Source organism: Amyelois transitella, chromosome 14, assembly GCF_032362555.1.
Source record: "Amyelois transitella isolate CPQ chromosome 14, ilAmyTran1.1, whole genome shotgun sequence".
NCBI lineage: Eukaryota > Metazoa > Arthropoda > Insecta > Lepidoptera > Pyralidae > Amyelois > Amyelois transitella.
The window spans coordinates 7,118,617-7,138,496 of record NC_083517.1 but is presented as its reverse complement, the minus strand read 5'-3'; the positions used below and the strand labels follow the sequence as shown (position 1 = coordinate 7,138,496).

Here is a 19,880-nt window from a genome sequence, read left to right as displayed (position 1 = left end):
AAGTCCGTAATTTTAGCCCATAGTGAGAAGTGGTATACTCGATGTTATGTAACTAGGTGTAGGCATTATGTTGATATAATAGAGCTTATAAGAGTGTATGGGTTTAGATTACCCAGATAGGGAAATACGTTAAAAAAATAAATCTGTTTACTTTATCCGAGGAGCAGTGAACGTGTGCCTCATGTCACCAGGCGCACAGTCTCCTGGCCTTGGCTCCCCTTTCAGAAACGCCTCGGCTTGCTCTGGCTCCTTAGCCGACAACGACCGCAGCAGTGCTCGGAACTCCTTCCTCCTCGGACTCTCCGGTTCGCGACGACGAGGCGACCCCAGACCGGCCGTCCGGACCGGATCCGGCCAGACACGACTGGGAGCCGATCTGGAGTATGACTCGCCCTGCAACTCCGCACTATCAGTGACATCTTTGTCTGGTAACGCGAAGTATGACGGGTTATCTGGAACAAAACGTATATTGTGAGTATTTTGTACATGTTAAATTTAGTTTTTTGTATCCTCAATAAACGAAAGACAGTTAATCTCTTAACAGATAACAGAATAGCCATGCAAATTTTAAACTAAGACGTTTCCGAGATGCGGATCATTACCAAGAATCATGTCGGCGTGCGGCGGCGACGTCCGCTGGCCACCGCTGGGCGACTGTGCCATGGCATTATTCAATAACGAGAATGAACTAACGGCTCTCCATTACGTCCAGTGCGGGCCGAGTGGACCAACCTACTTTGAAAGCCGGAAAATGCGAATTGAAAGTAATCTGCGCCTGTAGCCGCCCTAGCTAGACCGCTACGAGATTGGAACGGTCTACGGAATAACTACGGCAATTGTTTTACTCATAAGAATTATTGTACTTGAATACTCCTTACGTAATGTTTCAAGGAAGTAAGTATACGTTGTTTGAATATTAAAACAGACCAAATCATCTGTTTCTACTGTAAAATATACTCTTCTTCTTCTGGTTCTTTTAAACCCGAGGTAACTCTAAATTTAACTTACATGCAATCAAATACAACACTTTTATTACACTGGTAGTTCAATTGTGTAATACGTTTAATTAGGTACAGTCAACATAATTAAAAGTCTCAGCATATAGGTATGTATTTACATTCAAAATCACAATGTGTAACTTCAATAAACTGGCCAAACCATAATTAATGCACAATCTCATAAAGCTTAAGCTTTCTACTTTTTGTCGGCCCGCATGTGGGCAGCATATTAAATTCCACAATTTTCGGGAACGAGGGAATAAAAGCGACCCTGGGAACATGTGGTGGGACAAAAACAAGGAACAGACAATAACACTCAAACCAATGCGTGTGATACTCGCGTACTCTATTATTTAGTGTCATTAGCGAAATAGCCGGGTGGTGATGTATTTGATTTAAATTATCGTGTAATGATACTAGCAACGCGTGTGGCGTATTTGACAGATTACTCGTATTATTAATATCTCTAAATAGTTTTGATTTTGCAACAGCGATTTATTTTTAAGTAAAAATAGATGTAAGCTACGAGGGTACTTTAGCGTCTTATATTACTTAGCTTGATATTAGCTTCTTTTGCCAATTTTTGGTGGCAAAAGAAGCTAAGTAATATAAGACGCTAAAGTACCCTCGTAGCTTTCATTACAAAGTTGTAAAACTCACAAGATAATAATATATTTTATATAAGAACGGAAGTCTTATTTGTAGGAACTACTAACAAAGAGCCTGTTCCACTGAAGTGAATGAACTGGTACAATAATGTTTTGAGTACATTGCTGGAAATCACAAATTGTCTGAAAATTAAATCTTCCAAACCAGTGCAGTAATTTTTAGGTGACGCCTCAGAATTATTATTTTTACAGTAGTGTGGTACCTATTACGCAAAAATCTCTTGAGATATATACAAAAAAAAAAGTTTGAGAATAAATCTGACGAAAAAAAAATTCATATCAGATGAAATATCTGTAATATAATGTAGGTAACATCTTTCAACTCAATAAACGTCCATCTGTTAGAACACAGCATCCGTTGTCTGATGAATCAATCTGAATTCTTGGAAAGTTTAAAAGATTCTCTATGAGTTTTGTGAATAATCGCGTTCAGTTTCAGACTAATGAGTAATTTTATTGTTTACCTACTTGGAATCTACGTATCATCACTGACAAGAGCTTTTACAACTTCGTACTAATATAATTTCAGGTTCATTATAAATACATTTTTAACCGATATACGAGTAGCAAATTGTACCGATTTCAATAACATTGGAAACGAATTGATTTTTAATATCTCGAAAAATCTTTAACTCAATGAAATGCTCACGCTAATTTAAAAATAGATCCGCAGGTCAAAACACCCGGAGTGACACAATTTTTTGAAATTGCAGTTAATTCGTCGCTCGCTATATAATAATACCATGTTAAATAAATATAATGTCAGAAGTAATACATACTTAGTTACTTATTAATTTATATACTATAAATTTACTTCAGCTAAAATTAGAAATCACCGAAACAAGTACAAATTTCATTGAAAACATTACTGTAGGTATTCATTAATTTAGAGGAAACAACTACACTTTTTGTTTATCAAAACAAAAGAATTACTAAGATAAAAGATTTTGATAAGAAATGTATATTTCAAAGAGAACCAAATTCTTTAATAATGTTATTCGGAAATTCCTCTAACTTTGCAAACTCGGCAGTTATCCGCACAAAATTATAAAAGTTTGACGAGTTTGGGCGGGCGGCGTCCTCCTAAAATGTAATGAGTAGAACAAGGACAACACTATAGAACTCACTGGTCGCACGTAGACAGTAATCGAACTGGGGTCCCATGATCGCGAGGAGATCACCATAAACACTAAACACGACACATCCCGTCGAACGCGAGGCGGGGTCTGCGCTTGCGTTCGATCTGGGAACTTGGCGTCGCCGGCGCAGGTGGAGTTAAGCTCACACGTGCGGAGCTTTTACAAGGAAGCTTTCTGAGCACGCGCGGCAGGAAGCGTCAAAAAGCTGCCTGCGCCCCCGTTTATATTATATCCGAGTGTTGCATCCGCTCGCCAGAACGCTAGGTGCTATGTTTGTAAATAAATCCTACATTGTTGATGTTATTGCGCTCGTTAATATTCATTGCCGGTACAGTTTTACCCTATCGGGGGTTGGCCCCGAGAGCAGGGAGTACGTGAGGCGTATGCATAGTTGTGTGCACTCGTTGCGTCGGCAACTGTGATTGAATAAGTTTTGCACAGATACGTGCTTCAGTCTTATATTTTTAAATAAACCAACCTGTCCTTCCTTAACAAAACAAACAGCTTCTTAGTAGGTTTGATGATATGCCTTAATTAACTCCATAATTTTCTCTCTCATAATTAAATTCACAGACATTAGGTATGACTTTCTAAGCACACAATATACTTATACAATCTATGTCATAATTTGTTTGTATTTAGGCTAAAAAATATGGAGACAATGTAATGAACAAATGCTCTATTCTAAGAACCAAATTTCTAAAGGCGCATCGCCTACAGTCGACTTATTTATAATTCATTTCTGTCTCCTTCATAAGGGAAAAAGTTATATTTATTACAAGTGAACATCATGATACTATTAAATAAACATCTTAATACTAGTAACAAACTTACCTACTTAGATTCTGTTCAATAATGTCATCGATTTGGAGAGCATTTCCAAAAGGCATAAAGTACGAGTATATTTATTTCTTGCATACCTACCATATTATATCGATGAATTTATTGCTTTCAGCTGTGTTCAAAATAACTCTTATTAATTTGAAATACTTGTGTCAAAAGGACTCCTTTTGCATGAGTAACAAACAGCATTTATGATGATAGGTATATATATACTGCGTGGGCGAAACTTATGATTAATTACTTGCGTACTTCTTACCAACCGATTTTGTAAAAGTAATATTATTTAAAAAAAAATTCTGATGTTATTATCTGTGTAATTTTTCCAAAAACTAATAGGTACTTAAGTCATTATCTTTATGTATAGTAGGTAATTATAACTTTGTCAAATCTCAGCGCTGTCCGTTTCGTGTTTTTGGAATAACCTAATTGTCTTTAGTCCTTTTAGAGATGTATGTATGTCAAATAAATAATAAGTATTCACTTATATTGAATTGGTAAGTGTAATTATCTTTGTTTGTCACAAATTTTATACTTGACCAATCTTATGAAATTAAAATGAAAAAATCAAACCTAAAATCATAGGTCAAGAGCATACCGACGAACTAACACGAAGAAAGCGATGTTTGTAGATAAAGCGTACAGATGTAGGTAGGCAACTGGAAAGATGTAGGTAAGTACCTTTCGAAAAAAGACGTGATTAGGTTTATGTATGCACGAAGCTTAATGATCACTTAAAAAACAAATCAAAAATGCAAACATTCTGTGCTCTGGGGTATAAAATACTCAAATAACGCGGATCGCATTGGTGCATGACAACGTATTACAGTTTCAATCTCGACTCTCCGCCGCTCGAAAACATCGGGGTCAATTTTTAAACCAATCGATATTTAGTCACCGGAAAATGATTGGAATATTTTTAGGTTAAATTAAATATAGCTTGCATGAAAAATTTATGAATATACATAAAGCAAAAGAAGTATGCGCAGGGATCGTGGCAAGTAGAATGATGTAGTACCTATTTGTATCCCCCTTTATTAACAGTACTTATTAAGAAGCTAGAAGAAAAGATTTGTTGGAAGAGATTTGAATTATATAAGGTTCCCCTGCCTTTCGATCTTGAACAGTATCTTAAAGCGATACCCAATTAGAAAATGCTGAAACATACTGTTTTTGAACTTGTGAATTATGAATTATAATGTGAAATTGTGAATCATATTAGTACTGAAGCATGAAAATTATATATAAAGAGAAAATACTTTACTTGAATTGTAACCTGATCGAAAAACTAAGAAGGGTTTGATTTGCCATGTTCTGCTGTACCTACTGTATTCGAAAAATCTTAAATGGGCCGATACTGAGATTGCTCCCCTGTTAGTGGAAGTAAAAAAATATACCAGATGTTGTTCGGGCGGTGTTTACTTGCATCTGCTGTAAAACAAAGCTAACTTTTGTACTGCACAGATTAACAAAGGGCAAGATGGCTTGAGTACGGGATGATTTTTTATTTCAAACATTCTTTCTAATTGTTAAAAGTTTTGTTAATTAATTAAAAGAAAATAATTATCAATCTATCACCAACTAAGTATATGTTCTGTTGTAAACTATAAACAGGGCATTTAATTAATTGAGGGCGGTGTAAGAAACATATATCAATACCTACTATTTCTTTTTGGCTGTTACTTTTTCTGGCGGGACTTTATACCTATGGGCAAAGACTGTACTGTGCACGCATATTATTAATATGTAAAAAATATTAAAAGAGCTAAACTCTGTATAATAAAATCAAATTAGTCTTTTATGTAAAAAATGATCTGGTGTTAAAATCCGTGTCTTTATTCCAGGAATGCCCGCGCTTTGCGTTTATTTTCGCATAAGCATACACACTTACTTGCTAAATAAAAAAGTTCATTAGTCGCTGCGCTTACATTAGACTACACCATATCGAACATATTTTTAGGTCGTAAGTATCAGATACGTATGTATGTATTTAGAATGTTTTTATTTATTTATATATCATTTGTAAGATAGATATACCATTAGTATATATATATATTATTATTATTATTTATATATCATTTGGTAGAAGAGATACCATTTAAAAAAAATGATAAAGCGGAACGCGTTAAAGCTAAGATTTCTGGGAAATAAACGGAAATTATTTTTCTTAATTTATGGCATGCACATGCACTCACATTACGTTATCACTTTAATCTTTTCGACTTAACACTTTCCACAATTTTGGGATTTTATTTAATACATTAGTTGGGTAGGAGCGTGACCTGCTTCTCATATAAATACGAGTATGTATATTCTGTCTGTACCTTTTTGTTAATGTAAAAAAACATTTTCATATTTCCTTAGGCTTTAAACTAATTTTGAAGAAACATATTTACCGGACGTCAACAAAGGTTTTTTTTCTAGAAAATGAAAATGAGAGCGAAGTCAAGGGAAAATTTATTCCTTTGAAGAAAATCTTTGCTCAGATGAAATGATGCCTTATCAAATAGGTATTCTTACAATTTTTTCTCATTTTGTCATAGTCTAATCCCATTGCATTCTCGGGTATTCATTTTCCTTTAAGTTAAATTAAATTCATATTTATCAAATTTAATAATTATGGTAATTATATGCTACCTACTGGGTTCTCACGGAAAGGACTACGATCTTCCGATTTTAATGAATTTGTACTGATTCTATAAATGCAAAAGACTGTCTAAACAGTTGGAGCGATTTTTTAAAGATTTGGTATGAATATGGTTCGTTTTTACCACTTGTCTACCGAGCTCTGCTGCAGCCTGATGTAACTATCCTTTGCTGAAGAAGACGCGGGTTAACAGCTAGTTAGTTTTACAATTATACAAATTGAACCGTCAGATTGAACATTGGAAGCGTAATAAGCTTCTTCTCAATATTTCCATTTAAATATTTCATGCAGGCAAAGTCTCACATACCATATATACCTACATATAATCACGTCAAAATTCCTTGCGGGCTAGACAGAGCCCGCAGTCTTGAAAAGACTTATAGGCCACGTTCAGCTGCTTGGCTTAATGATAGTATTGAGATTCAAATAGTGACAGGTTACATACCAGTACCTCTTTTTACGAGATGGGTAAACATTCTGACATGCATCTATGCATTGCACAAGGGTCAAGATACGTCCGCCGGTGCGGAGTCCGGCTCAGCCGTAGCTTACAACAATTGACTACTTCCGCTTGTGTTGATCCAATTTATTGGTAGGTAGGTACACACAGTACAGTCCCAGACCAAGTACAGTACGTAAGTACAGTCCGAAACCAAATTTGTTGTCATAGATCTTTCTTCTAGCGTTAATCCCGGTTACATCCTCACCGGTATCAAACTGTCTTAATAAACTTTCTTCCGATCTTCAGGAGTTGTACAACGAAAGATTTTGAAAAGTTTAAATTAAAGTTAAAGATATATTTCAATTGTAAATGTAACAGCGAACATAGGTAACCCTGCGAGGTTCATCGTTCGGAAGCTTTTGTATCGTTTTTATTTTTAATAAATGATTAAAAAAATACCTCTCTGGAGACAAGGTCGGAGTTTTCTTTGACCATCATCCTGGTTTGAATTTGTTAGAGCTTCAGAGTTGAATCAAAACAATATGGATCTAATAATTATTTAACGATGTTAACAAAATTAACAATTGAACATGGCCTGTCAGTCTTTTAAGACTGCTGGCTCTGTCTACCCCGCAATTGATATAGATGTGATTATATGATGATTGAATGAATTAACACAATTAATGTGGTATAATCAAACTTGGTAAAGAATAGTCAACACAAATACGGTTTTAACTGTAACTACAGTACGCAGTCACACATGTCTATGAAAATGAAGTAAGTACCAAATAAATATTCTTAGATACATATATCTAGTCTGCAAGATTTTTAAGTAATATCAATATATACCCGTAACACGAGAAAGACGTACATGATGGTTCATGTTTAGTCGGATGGCATATGGTGGAATTATTGAAATTCAAGGAATATTATTTTTTTACTCATTAAAACATATATTTCCAAGATTCATCTACTTACGTAAGACAACTTTTACATAACTTCGGACATAATCTGTGGCAACATTATCCAGACTTGGTATGATAAATTTCACAGCCTGCTTAATTCTAACACAAAGTTCATCGACCATTCTACCGACAGAAAACTGATTCCAGACGCAACAAGATTTGGGGCACAAGATTTCGTGATTCACAAGTTATGTGAAAATATCTGAAAATATAAATAAAAATAAGTACTTCTTACGTAAGATGAAAGGAACATACTACAGGTTGATTTGATGATGATTTTGGCAGTATCCCTGGTTAAAAATTCTTTCCTACCTATAGCTTATATTATCCCTAAGGAACATAAAATAAAAGGTCCCAGTGACAATTTCATTTCAGCATCTAACGCTTACTAGTGTAGACCGTACCTGCGTTGACTGTCACTTACTTAGTTTATCGGTTTATTCGACTTCGGTCACCTGGGTTAACAAATTATACATTTTTGTGTCCTGAAATCACCTAATGGCAAATTACCTGGGTGATCAACATCAACAAGCTTTGATTCCACATTTTTGTTTCTCGTAGGAGTGCTCTAGTAGGAGTAGGTACTCTACTTAGTTTTAAACTTTTGCTTAAATATTGATAGATTTGTGATGATTATTTCGGCGATAATATTTTTTTATTTTTATGTACTATAATTACTTCTTTCCCCCAAAATTTGGCATAGGACAAACTGACAAACAGTTGTGAGTTGAGGATTGGACAGGCGTAAGTATTGTAGAAATTTCCGTGGAACTGAAACCTCGGAGCAAAAGTTAGTTTAATTAAACTATATTCAGTAAGTCCAGGCACTCTCATTCGCAAATCAAATTGAAATATTACATCGCATTTAGGTACTCCTAGTTTCTACACTTGAGTGGTACTATGATTGATTTTTTCCTGAAGATCTAGTAACTATACCTTGCTTATACACAATATAGTTTTTTAAGATTAATGAATGATCTTCCGCGTGATCTTAACGATAACATTACAACAAAAAATATTAAAAGAAAGCTTAAAGAGTATTTTGTAGAAAATATGGATAAATATTTTTTGTGAAAATGTTTTAAATACCTAACTACCTTAGTAACGTTGTTTATTATTATTTTATTTTATTTTTTTCTTACGTATGTAACTGTCAACAAAACTTTGAAATGTATTTAACTGCATTAGTACACAACAAACCTTTGTGGTTTTAACCTAATGCATTATGTGTACCATTGTAATTGATGTTTTTTTTTTTTTTGGAATGATAATAAATAAAAAAAAAAAAGACAGATAGGTACGATAAAAATTATTGATGTACCAAAATGAAGTAAAACAACGTCTTTATATTTTCATTAATTTTTGAGTAAGTATTGTAAAAGAAAAACGCCATCAACCTGAGTTCACTGATAATTGGTCATCAAATAGTTATATAAAGTAAACTCAGCGTATGAATCCATTAAGAAAGGAGTTTGTGAAATTCTTGTTCTTACGCACTATTGGCAGAAGCAAGTTACAAGTAAGTAGATAAAAAGGTATCTATTTTTAAGCAAATTTTGTTGAAATAATGCAATAAGAATAGATGATATAGGGATATATCTAAGCATATATTTCCAACTTCGATTAAATTTCCAGGCTAGTAGTGTGATAACTATTAGAATTAAATTCGGTTGCATTCGTTCGGAACACTCCATTTTCGTAACAAAGATTAAGTAGAGCAATCATTTTGCTAACTAGCTTTAACTCACACATCGCGTCTTCATATATTACGAGGTGGACAGTGCTTATAGTTGCAATATTTGAAAGCGTAAGTTGAATGGCTTAATAATGGAATTGGTTTCAAAAATAGTAAAGAGGTTGCTTACCCATCGCCTAAAGAAGTCGCCTAGCCTAACCTCAAGCTGTTTTGGAAATTCAGCAAATATTTAATAAACTGTTTGTTCGTAACCAAACCATGGAAGCAAAATAAATCGTTTCAGAAATGTATTTGATTGATTGGCACCATGAACAAAGACAAAGCGTTATAAATTTTAATTGTTCCCAAGTACGCCATGCCTCTATTTGGCGCGGCTAACTGTTCGCACCACCGTATCAATGTCATATCTACAATCAGTAGGCCAATGGAATACAGTTTCTCAGGTAATTAATTGTATCTTATTATCTACCATTTGACTGTTGTATTCAATTCAATATTTTTAAAGCCCTCGTCTGCCAGCTAGCCACGAAAAGCTGAACGGTTATGAATTAATTAAAAAGTTAAAAACGAATATTAAAGTGTTTGTACCTACTTGCACTGAATTTTGACAGTCACTTTTTTCGGTCTCTATATACAATTATTTTCATTCACAATCATTGCTTCGATAAAATGCCTGCATTAGCCTAACAATTTTTAATTTAAAGGGACCAAGTTTTTATTCTAGATAGTCCAGGCGCGGTATCCGTCTCCATGGGTGGCCCTTGCCTCTCAGGCTTGTTCATTTCATCTGAACCCAAACCCTCCAATGAGTTTGAGTTGCCAACGAGTTACTAAACAGATTTCAACCACAAGGATAAGGCTTTGGGAAACGGAATTTTGCAATTTCGTTGCCGATAATCCTTAGATTATCGGTAATTAATTTGGAATGTTAGCTAGTAGTATTTAGAATGTTAATTATTAGGTATGTAATTTGCAATGTTAGCTCCTGTAACCAAATAGTAAGGTAAGTATAACTTACTTATACTTTGGTGAAAATTTGGAAGGTATGTGTATTAAATGTTCTTATTAATATTTTGTGAAATATACACTTCTAAACTTCCTAGTAAAAGTTCTGTCTTCCCCGCAAAATACAGAAATTACATGTCTCCCCCTCTACCTTTTAAACCAATTTACAGTGAAAAAATATGCAAAATTTGTGTAGGTATATTATGTATATACTTATAATAAACAAAACAAGCGAAAGTTTGAACAAATTTAAACATTACCTATTAGTAAGTTGGTAATGAGATACTTATAGGAAAATTTCGATCAAAGTATAATAAATGATTTGACTAGATGAGAATTGAGCGATAAAGAATATCGTCGATTAATCAATAGATCAGTTCATTTTTCCATGACGAAAACATTATTTTCAAGCTTATTTGTAAAGGTGCCTTCCCGAGGGTATAAATAGCTCATATAACAAGTCTGCGATTACGAGAACAAAAACAACATTGGTAAGATAACTTCCTTAGGCAGTATATACTCTCAATCCATAACCATCATACGTAAATACAATCAATAAATTTTATGAAGCCTGTCTGCTCTGACAATATTTATATCTTACACCTTACGAATCTTGTGGCACACCGGTACAGACACAAAACATAATAGACACCACTCACATAGGGACTTAAATCTTACAAAAAATTAGAGGTTGACAAACTTTCGGTGAAGGCACGGCTCGAATAGGAAATGTGAGATCGAAGCATTGTTAATTCATATGGCACTGCGCTCACCCATCGTCGGTACATCCGTCGCTACTTCCGCTGCCAAAGATGGAGGATCTTCGAGCTTAGTTCGTTGACAGCTAGCCTCCTCGATGCCAAAACATTGTAACACTATTTATTTACGCCATTTGTTAACTATATCACAACATACGGGACAATTTTCGAGATAAAACACGGCCGCAGAAGTCGCGAGAGCTACGTAAACTTCGTATCGTGCGTGGAGCGAGTCTTTGGAGCTATTTTTGATGCAAAAGCGCGTAGGGCCGCCAATGTCTAGAGCATGCACGGAATATGCAATGTCGTCAGCCTTCGTATTAGTTTATTGCAAAGACGTTGTTATCTCGTGCTTGTTTTAATAAATAAATAATAATAAATATATACGGGACAAATTACACAGATTGAGTTAGCCTCGAGATACTAACTCAAGGATACTATATTTTATAATAACTACTTATATAGATAAACATCCAAGAACCAAGTCAATCAGAAAAAAATCTTTTCCCATCATGCCCTGACCGGGATTCGAACCCTGGACCTCCGGTGTCACAGACAAGCGTACTACCGCTGCGCCACAGAGGCCGTCTGTTTCCCAAAAATGTACTTCTTCTTGCGTCGTTCCTTTTTTTTATATACTACTGTGAATAAATAATGGTTACTTATTCGTAAGTCTTGCGTAATAAACAGTTACAGTTTGGAAATGAAAGCGAAGTTCCCTAATAGGTAAAGGCAGCTCTTAACAAAAGACCGTGTTATTATATGTTTCAGAAACTGGATTTTTATATATAACCTTAATCTAATAAAGAAATCAAAAGAGTAACTTTATGTTAATACCTGACTTATTAAGCGATCCAGAGTCCAGAGTAGTGGTCAGGTGCGGATGCGGAACCCGGACGACTCTCCAGTAGTAAGTATACAAATACAATATAACATTTAAAGTAAGTTTTGAATGTACATTGTTAGCTACGGACTTATATACCTTACTACATAAAATATATTATTTACTTAGCTGTTAGCGTTCTCTTAATAAATCCAAAGTAAACAATTGAGCTCCTAGCAAATTTTTTAGCAATGTTTCAAATCTACAACATGACTACAACTTAGTTAGTAGGTAGAAGTTATTAGAAATAAAAATATTGTAAAAATTCACTTGACATACCTATATCCATTACAAAAGAACTTTCAGTCTTAAAGAATCATACATTAAAACTTTAAGCTGTGTGTTTAGAATTTTGTTTGATTTAACAAATGAAATACTGTGAAGTGACTACTAAGATACTATAATCTACCTAATTTTTGATTGTATGAAAAATAAAATCTTCTGCTTTCTTTAAAGCTATCTTCTACTCTTTTTACCATAGTACAATAATTTCATAATGTGTTAGTAAAGTAGGTACCTACATTATATTAATGAGTAGATATTTACTTGTAGAGCTATTAAAAATTAGAAAAATAAAAATAATAGACGTCTTAAGCATGTAAATAAACTTCATTTTACGTATTACTAGAATGGAATGGAAAGAGATTGGAATGTGTTGTGTGCAATATTCCAATCTCTTTCCATTCCATTCCAACAACAAATTTTCCCTCCATACCGCGTTGTGCAACCCGCCCGCAGCCAGCGACCAACCAACCATCGCCGAGGTCGATTTAGGGATGTGAATGACTATTAACACGATTACTTGTTAATCGATTTTAATAGAGATCATGTGTTTGACTGACTTTGTAAAAGTATTCAGTTCCACTGATTTCACCACAGTTCCTTGATTCACAAACTTTAGAAAAGCATAGGCATGTCTCATTTCCTCACTATCTCTCTTTATCTGATGAAGTTATTACCTAAGATTAACACGACTTTAAAAAATGTATATCAGTAGTTAACATGCAATATAATTTTCTATACGCTTCTATATCTATTACTGCATAGTCTTCTACTCGCCAAACGTTGGCAAACTTATCCTTGGCGCGGGAGTCGGCACTCTGAACGCTTAATTCTGTATTCTCTTTACTTTGGTAGATTTTTATTTCATCAATAGATAAAATATTTCTAATTTCAACAATGCAATTAATGCAAATACGTTTCAATCGAATAAATTCTAGTTGCACTTTGCACTTCCCTAGATGCCCCACCCTACCACCGTTCTGTCAAAATTTTCTAGCGGTGATGCCAACTATAATATTTTTCCCAAAAGATGAGCAAAATAAAAATATTTTTGTTGGTGTAACTATCTGGCCTTACAATATACAAAATCTTTTCCTTAAAAATCTTATTTCAAGGGAAAGCTTTTGTATTTCAGCAGTTCTATTGACTGGTCTATTAAAAAGTTAAAAAACAGTAACATCTTATTTGTTGTTTTCCAATCTACAATTGTTCAATTGGGGACTATAATAACCACGAGATAGTAACCCAGATGCTTTGCGAGCTTTCAATATTTCGCAGTTTGCGCTGGGGAGTTGTGAGGGAGGGTTGTGAAAATGACTGGCGTGGATGAAATATTAAATTATCGTAGAAATCCTGACGACGATTTTTACGCGCTGTTGGGTTGCGACGAAAACTCTAGCGTAAGTTGAATAACTATTTCATTGGATTAGGAACAAGTGCGCATTGGCTTTGTTATGAATTAGAATGTTGTTTTTTTTTCACGAAACTGTATCGATTCTTTTGACCTTATTCCATTACAAGGTCCTAGGTTTTGACCTATTTCAAGGTAGTAGCGGCCTGCGTAGAATTGAAATTATGTTAGGTACCTAATTACTTACCTACTTTGTTTGCCAATTGATTTCCTTACGGAAAATTTTATCTGCTTTTGTTTACTCACTGGCCTTGCTTTGGGAATCCCACGATCAAGTAAACGGTACTTACGTACGGTACGGACTTCTATTCTTATTTTTGTGCACGTCATAAATAACTGAACCATTTTCCAGGTGGAGCAAATAACTGCGGAGTACAAAGTGCTTGCTCTGCAATACCATCCTGATAAGAATGATGGGGATAAGGATGCTGAAGCAAAGTTTCAAAAATTAAAGGTAAAGATCTACTTTACCTACCTACTTACTTTTTAAAGATATTTACTGATGGTCACTAAATTTGTAGATAAATAGGCAAATAGGAATTATTGTAACTTCAGCCTCAAAACTACATTAAGCCTCCTCAACATTTATTTCATAGTGCTGGGAAAAAATAAGTAGTAGGCAAACCTACTTAAATTATGTAGGTACTTAATATATATAATATCTCTTACGGGATAGACAGAGGATTTGAGATAGGAGTTAGTAGGCCTGGATGCACAACCCTATTCTGGAACAGTGATAATTATGCCATTTGGAATCCATACTATAAAGAGATAAGGTGTAGTGGTTTGTAACTAATGATTGGACTGATTTAGAGTTAGAATAGACCTTCACAGTAACATAGGCTACTTTTTTTGGAAATTCTCACTGAAGCAAAACGCCGTGCTAAAGCTTACAAATAGATATTGAATAAAACTTCTACCTACTTAACCATTTTCTTCAGTACATTAGTAGTTTTGGACTTGTTTTTCATCCTCTAGATAGAAACTTAGGCAGGCTCTCGCTGAGCGTTGAAGAAGAACAGAAAGCAATTTTTTTCACATTTAATTTCATCTTTACCAGGAAGCAAAGGAGACTTTGTGTGATCCTTCAAAGCGAGCTCTGTACGACAAGTGGAGGCAGAGCGGCATTGCCATGGGCTACAAGCAGTGGCTAGGCATGAAGGAGCATGTCCAGCAGTCAATGCATTGGTCTAAACCGAATACCAAGGACCGCATGCTGGAGGGGGAGTCCGGCCGCGCCTCGGGGCCGTCCAGTTTGGGCCCGACCAACTCTGCGGCTCGACGTGCCTCTGAGGGCGGTGCAGCTCTGTGGGGACGCTGGGGCGGCGGCAACCAAGAGCCGCCCTCTGAAGTCATCTCCAAATTCCGCAACTACGAAATTTAAATTTCGAAGTTGCATTACCCCATCCTGATTATTTGTTCTAGAATGTTTTTTTTTGGGGCGTTTCGTTATTGTTTCTTTGTTTTTAATATTCTTATAAAGAGGTTATTGTGCCATAACCTCTTTATATTTTATGAATTATTTATAACTTAAAATTATGTACTTAATAATTGTTTATGATATTGTATTTCATCACGACTATGTGATAATTAAGCCAGGCTGTTGCTATAGGTACTTGCCATTTGACTTTTATAAATGTTTTCAAAAATATTATATAAATATAAATTAATGTTAAGTATGGATAAAATTAGTTATAACACGGCACATATTCATCAAGTCAGCTCAAGGAATGTTACTCGAATGTCACTCGATATCTTAAAATTTTTCAGTGTTTAATGTTGTCTCTGTATTTTGTTGTAGCTTTAAGATCGACGTTAGACGCCCCAACCCTTAGTGTTAAACACTCGTAGGAATCCTTAGTTATAAGGTGTGCACATTCCTAACAAAACTTTTAAGTCTGAGAAAACATTTCTGCTGTAGAACAATATGTTAGTGTCTTTATAAGAATCTCTATGATATTTTAAATATATTTTTTACCCTCTTTTATAACTATTTTCTTACTATAAGTATTGTATTATTTTTAACGAGATGGAGATTGGAAATTGTTGTGAGTTGTATACAGGGTATCGTTGAGAGACAGGGCTTTAATATTATTTTAACACAATGCGACCTATTTACGTTTGACTAACTCGTGAGGACTCTTCGTCCCAAACATGAATGTTGTGTTCCCCGATAGATGTGTAGAAAATATAGTTATATATATGTTAAATGTTTGATCAGTATTTACTTTGGATGTTTTCAAATCAAATATATAAATGTTGAATGTAGCAACTATATAAATAAATTTTAATGTCGATGAGAATCTCAAGATCGCAATGCCAAATATTTATTATATTTATTTTTGATGTCAATGATCTAAAAAGAATAAAATATCATCACAAAAAATGCCGCTGGTTTTCTTCCTTAATTCATGTCGTTCTTCCCTTTTCTGACACCTAAGTTTCATAACAGAAGGTCCAAGAAGGTAGATCCATGATGACTCTTCTACGAGCAATGTCGACAAAATAAATTATCCTATTCTAACTATTTATCTACGTTTGATGGCAAATTACATAAATAGATCGGAAATAATGTGTCGATAATAGGTAATTATTTAAAGAGCGTGTTGTTAATGATAAAAGCGAGAGATATTTTATTTGGATTTCCGTTCGTTCGTCGAAATTACTTGCGATTGAACGTAGAGGCTTAAAAAACAAACACATCTCCATTTATAACAATGGATAGGTATAATCAAAAAAAGTAGAGAGAGGTAGAAATGTCGGAACGCGGGCCACGAAGCATAGTTAGAGGGTGCAAACAGGAACACGCAAAGATGAGAGAGAACGATCATATGTCCAAAGTATATATAAAATACACAAAAATATGAACTAACTAATCCGCATAATCCGCCGAGCTTGCATGAAGAGAGTTATGAATGTGGATGAAGCGAAGGACGTATGTAGAGATCGTGGCAAGTGGAAAGAGGTAGTCTCTGCCTACCCCTCCGGGAAAGAGGCGTAATTTTATGTATGTATGAACTAACTAATATATTCAGTCAGTTGCAATTTAGGTCAAGGAAACATGTGATGTGTAAGATAAGTCTGGTTGTCCTTGGTTAAGCTGTTACTAGGTATTGCAATTAGTTAAGTAGGTACCTAATTTGTTCCACCAACAATGAGCAGTGACCTATTATAAGTTTTGACACATGCAACATCAAATTTATAATTGTCTGAACTTTAATTAGATAAGCTTCAGACCTTCGGGCTCCACAAGACAGCATGCATGTAATGGCGTTCCTGTTTGCTCTAAAGAGGAGAAATACTTACATCAATATTTTCAGGCATGTTCGTAGATTCATAGTAGACTGACAATATGTTGTTACAAGTAAGTAGGTACTTAGATCTTTATTGCATAGAAACAAGTTACTAAAATAAAGACATAAATTAAATATTGTAACGGTAGACTTATCCCATAAAGACATATCTTCTAGTCTCATATGTAGGTACGTACGTATATGAACAAAGACACATTTTCAGAGGAATGGTAAATTCATAACAATCTTAAAGAAGTTGAAAAACTTTACAAAGCATTTCCAAGCAAACGCCATCCTGTTTATTGCAATGATTTTCCGCTGAAGAAAATTATAATGGCACGTGCGCATCTTTTTTACATAAACCTTTGGCTTTTCTTCTTTTTACATTTTTAGTTTTTTTAGTAACTTTATTTGTAAAAATATGGGTTAGTACTTCTTAAAACCCTAAAAAAGAAATATTAAGTGCGTTCAATCACGTCTCTTTCATGGAGTTATAGCTAAACTACTAACATATTTCCGGTCTCCGCATACCATTTTATTTATTTATTTACACACCAAATTTGCGGTTTTCCAATGTAAGAGTATTGTATAGATGGTCCAAGCAAACATATAATAGATAGGTATATAAGTGGAAGTGAAAATGACGAGTTTGTTGCGATGTACTTGCATACCATTAATGATCAGATAAGTAGGTATATATTTCTCTGTTTGTCAGGTGGTATCTAAATAAGGAGTCCAGAGGTCCGATAGGCAAATTCCTTATATTTCCTACCCACCAATACTAGAAACTGATATCTACAGCTTTCTAAGTACCAGAGAAGCGGCATTTACGCTTGAGAAAGCTATCCTGGAACCAGTAGGCTTACTTGTTCCCTTGAATAACATATTTTTCATCAGTGGCTTAACTTTTGCTAAAATTCTGCTGGTTCCCTTACCTTCTATTACTTATCTACCTAAATCCATTAGTTATACTTAAGAAAATATATCTACTTCGGTGGTCACGTCATTACAGTGTCATATTAGCCGTGTGGATGCCTTCGTCAGCTGGCCTGCCATTCCAGTGGATGTTTATAGTCAGACCTCCGGTTACATCGTTGGCACGGCGATGGAGACCGATCAGTTTGTTAACTGCCCTTGGCAGACGCGAAAGTGGCATGTGATAGTGAAATTTAATTAAAAACCAACAGTCCCTTAAATCTTCGAATCATAATTAGGAATAATCTTACCAAATGGAGAATCATTTCCCATTTTCGCCATTTAACCAACAAACAGGCAGGCAAATTAGAAGGTACACGTTCTTATTTTAAATTAAGTGATTTGGAGTAATTTATAACATGAGATATTTGGATGGAATTAAAGTTTTGATATTTTAAAAAATAATTCATACATAGATCAGTCATTACAGTTCATATGTAATGTATTGTAATTAAGGGGAGAAACAATAGTTTTCGAACAGCATCTATGATTTATTTTTGTGATGAAAAATTATATATCTAAGTATGACAATTATACCTTTTTATACATAAAGGGAATTTGGACTTTCATACAAGGCGATTTACAAAAAGGAGGAACTAATAAATGCAAGTTAATATTTATTTAGCATTACTTTGATTGCTCTCTTCTGATGTTTCATTGATGACACACATGGGACTCCCCATATGGTAAGTTTTTCAAACAATAACCAACTAAGTAAACAATAACAACCAAGTAAGTTTAGGTAATGAATAAATGTAGTAAGAAACAAATTTCCTATCTATATCCTAAAAGTTGTTGTCCCATGTACTAAAACTATGTAGTGTTAAAATTTTATACTTAAAATATTTTTGAATAAGTAGTCGAATAGTTTTTAGACCTGTACATTGTAAACCTTTTTTTAACTTGTTACTTTTAATTATTATTCAAGAAAAACAACCTGCTACTTTTTGAATCTCAATTCCATCATTGAGCCATACAGCTAAACGTGGCTTTTCAGTCTCTTGAAGACAGTTAGCTCTGCCTACCCCGCAAGGGAAATAGACGTGATTAATGTGAAGAAAAAAGGTCACATAATTTATTCAGTGTTTTAGATTATTTTTCAGTCACTAATCATCATTATTGAAAGTTTTATAGAAATACGCATAATGCAGTGACCGCTAAAAATATGACGTCACGCTTCAAAAACTAACAAATTTTAATGCGTGATGTCATATAAGAATTTCATCATCATTGTCATTTTTTCAAAGAAAAAATAACAGATAAGTACACCTATATTAGAATTATGGCATGATATAAGTTCCTTTAAATATACATATATTAAAATTTTCTTTTTCTCTTAATTATATTATCTAAAAATATAATACCTGCTTGTGTTGATCAAACCTAAGAAACTATTCTGTTTGTATTCATCTTAAGCATTAAATTAAAATTATAATAAAATAATATAATAAAAACTCGATAGGAGTGATTGGTTCTCAAATATACCTTATAATTTAGTCAATTTAAAAATCAATCCAAATTGTAAAAGGCTATCAAGGGAAGGGTTTTAAATTTTAAATATTTTTTTAGTGATGTGATTGTAAGCTGGCAACCTGACACTATAAATCCAAATCTCAATTCTATCAGTAAGCTATACAGTAAAATGACTCTGTCTTTCTCGTAAGGAGCCAAAATAAAGTATGTGTGTTTCTTAAAAAAACTCATGACATATTTCCGTATTTTCTTGTTTTGTGGTCTTACAAAGTTACTCATCATTTTTATTTACACTGTGACATAATGGTTATATGGATTGAAATACTTGGAAAAAAAAACGCCATTGTTCTGCTATCTCTGGAAATAATTCCACCATGGACGGCGAAGCTCAATGCTTACAGTTTC

At 34.2% G+C, this 19,880-nt stretch overlaps 2 protein-coding genes across 4 annotated transcripts in view; one reads left to right on the top strand and one right to left on the bottom strand.

The window, feature by feature from the left end:
- Positions 1-11,376, bottom strand: part of LOC106132368 (phosphoinositide 3-kinase adapter protein 1) — a 29,078-nt gene extending 17,702 nt beyond the window's left edge. Inside the window, exons 1-2 of one of the 3 annotated variants that reach the window (XM_013331752.2) lie at positions 11,174-11,376; positions 152-452 (exon numbers count right to left, since the gene is read on the bottom strand). In XM_013331752.2, coding sequence (XP_013187206.1) covers positions 152-452; positions 11,174-11,177 — 305 coding nt within the window. In that variant the 5' untranslated portion in view covers positions 11,178-11,376. Of the gene's footprint in view, positions 1-151; positions 453-602; positions 643-2,793; positions 2,927-11,173 lie in introns of those variants that run through there. The other 2 variants (XM_013331751.2, XM_060947960.1) reach the window with 2 other exon arrangements.
- A 2,209-nt stretch (positions 11,377-13,585) lies between these two features.
- On the top strand, positions 13,586-16,104 carry LOC106132302 (J domain-containing protein). The gene is made up of 3 exons (XM_013331667.2): positions 13,586-13,723; positions 14,087-14,188; positions 14,795-16,104. Exons 1-3 carry the CDS (start codon positions 13,637-13,639, stop codon positions 15,116-15,118), a joined length of 513 nt encoding a protein of 170 aa, XP_013187121.1. The 5' UTR covers positions 13,586-13,636; the 3' UTR covers positions 15,119-16,104.
- The last annotated feature ends 3,776 nt before the right edge of the window (positions 16,105-19,880 follow it).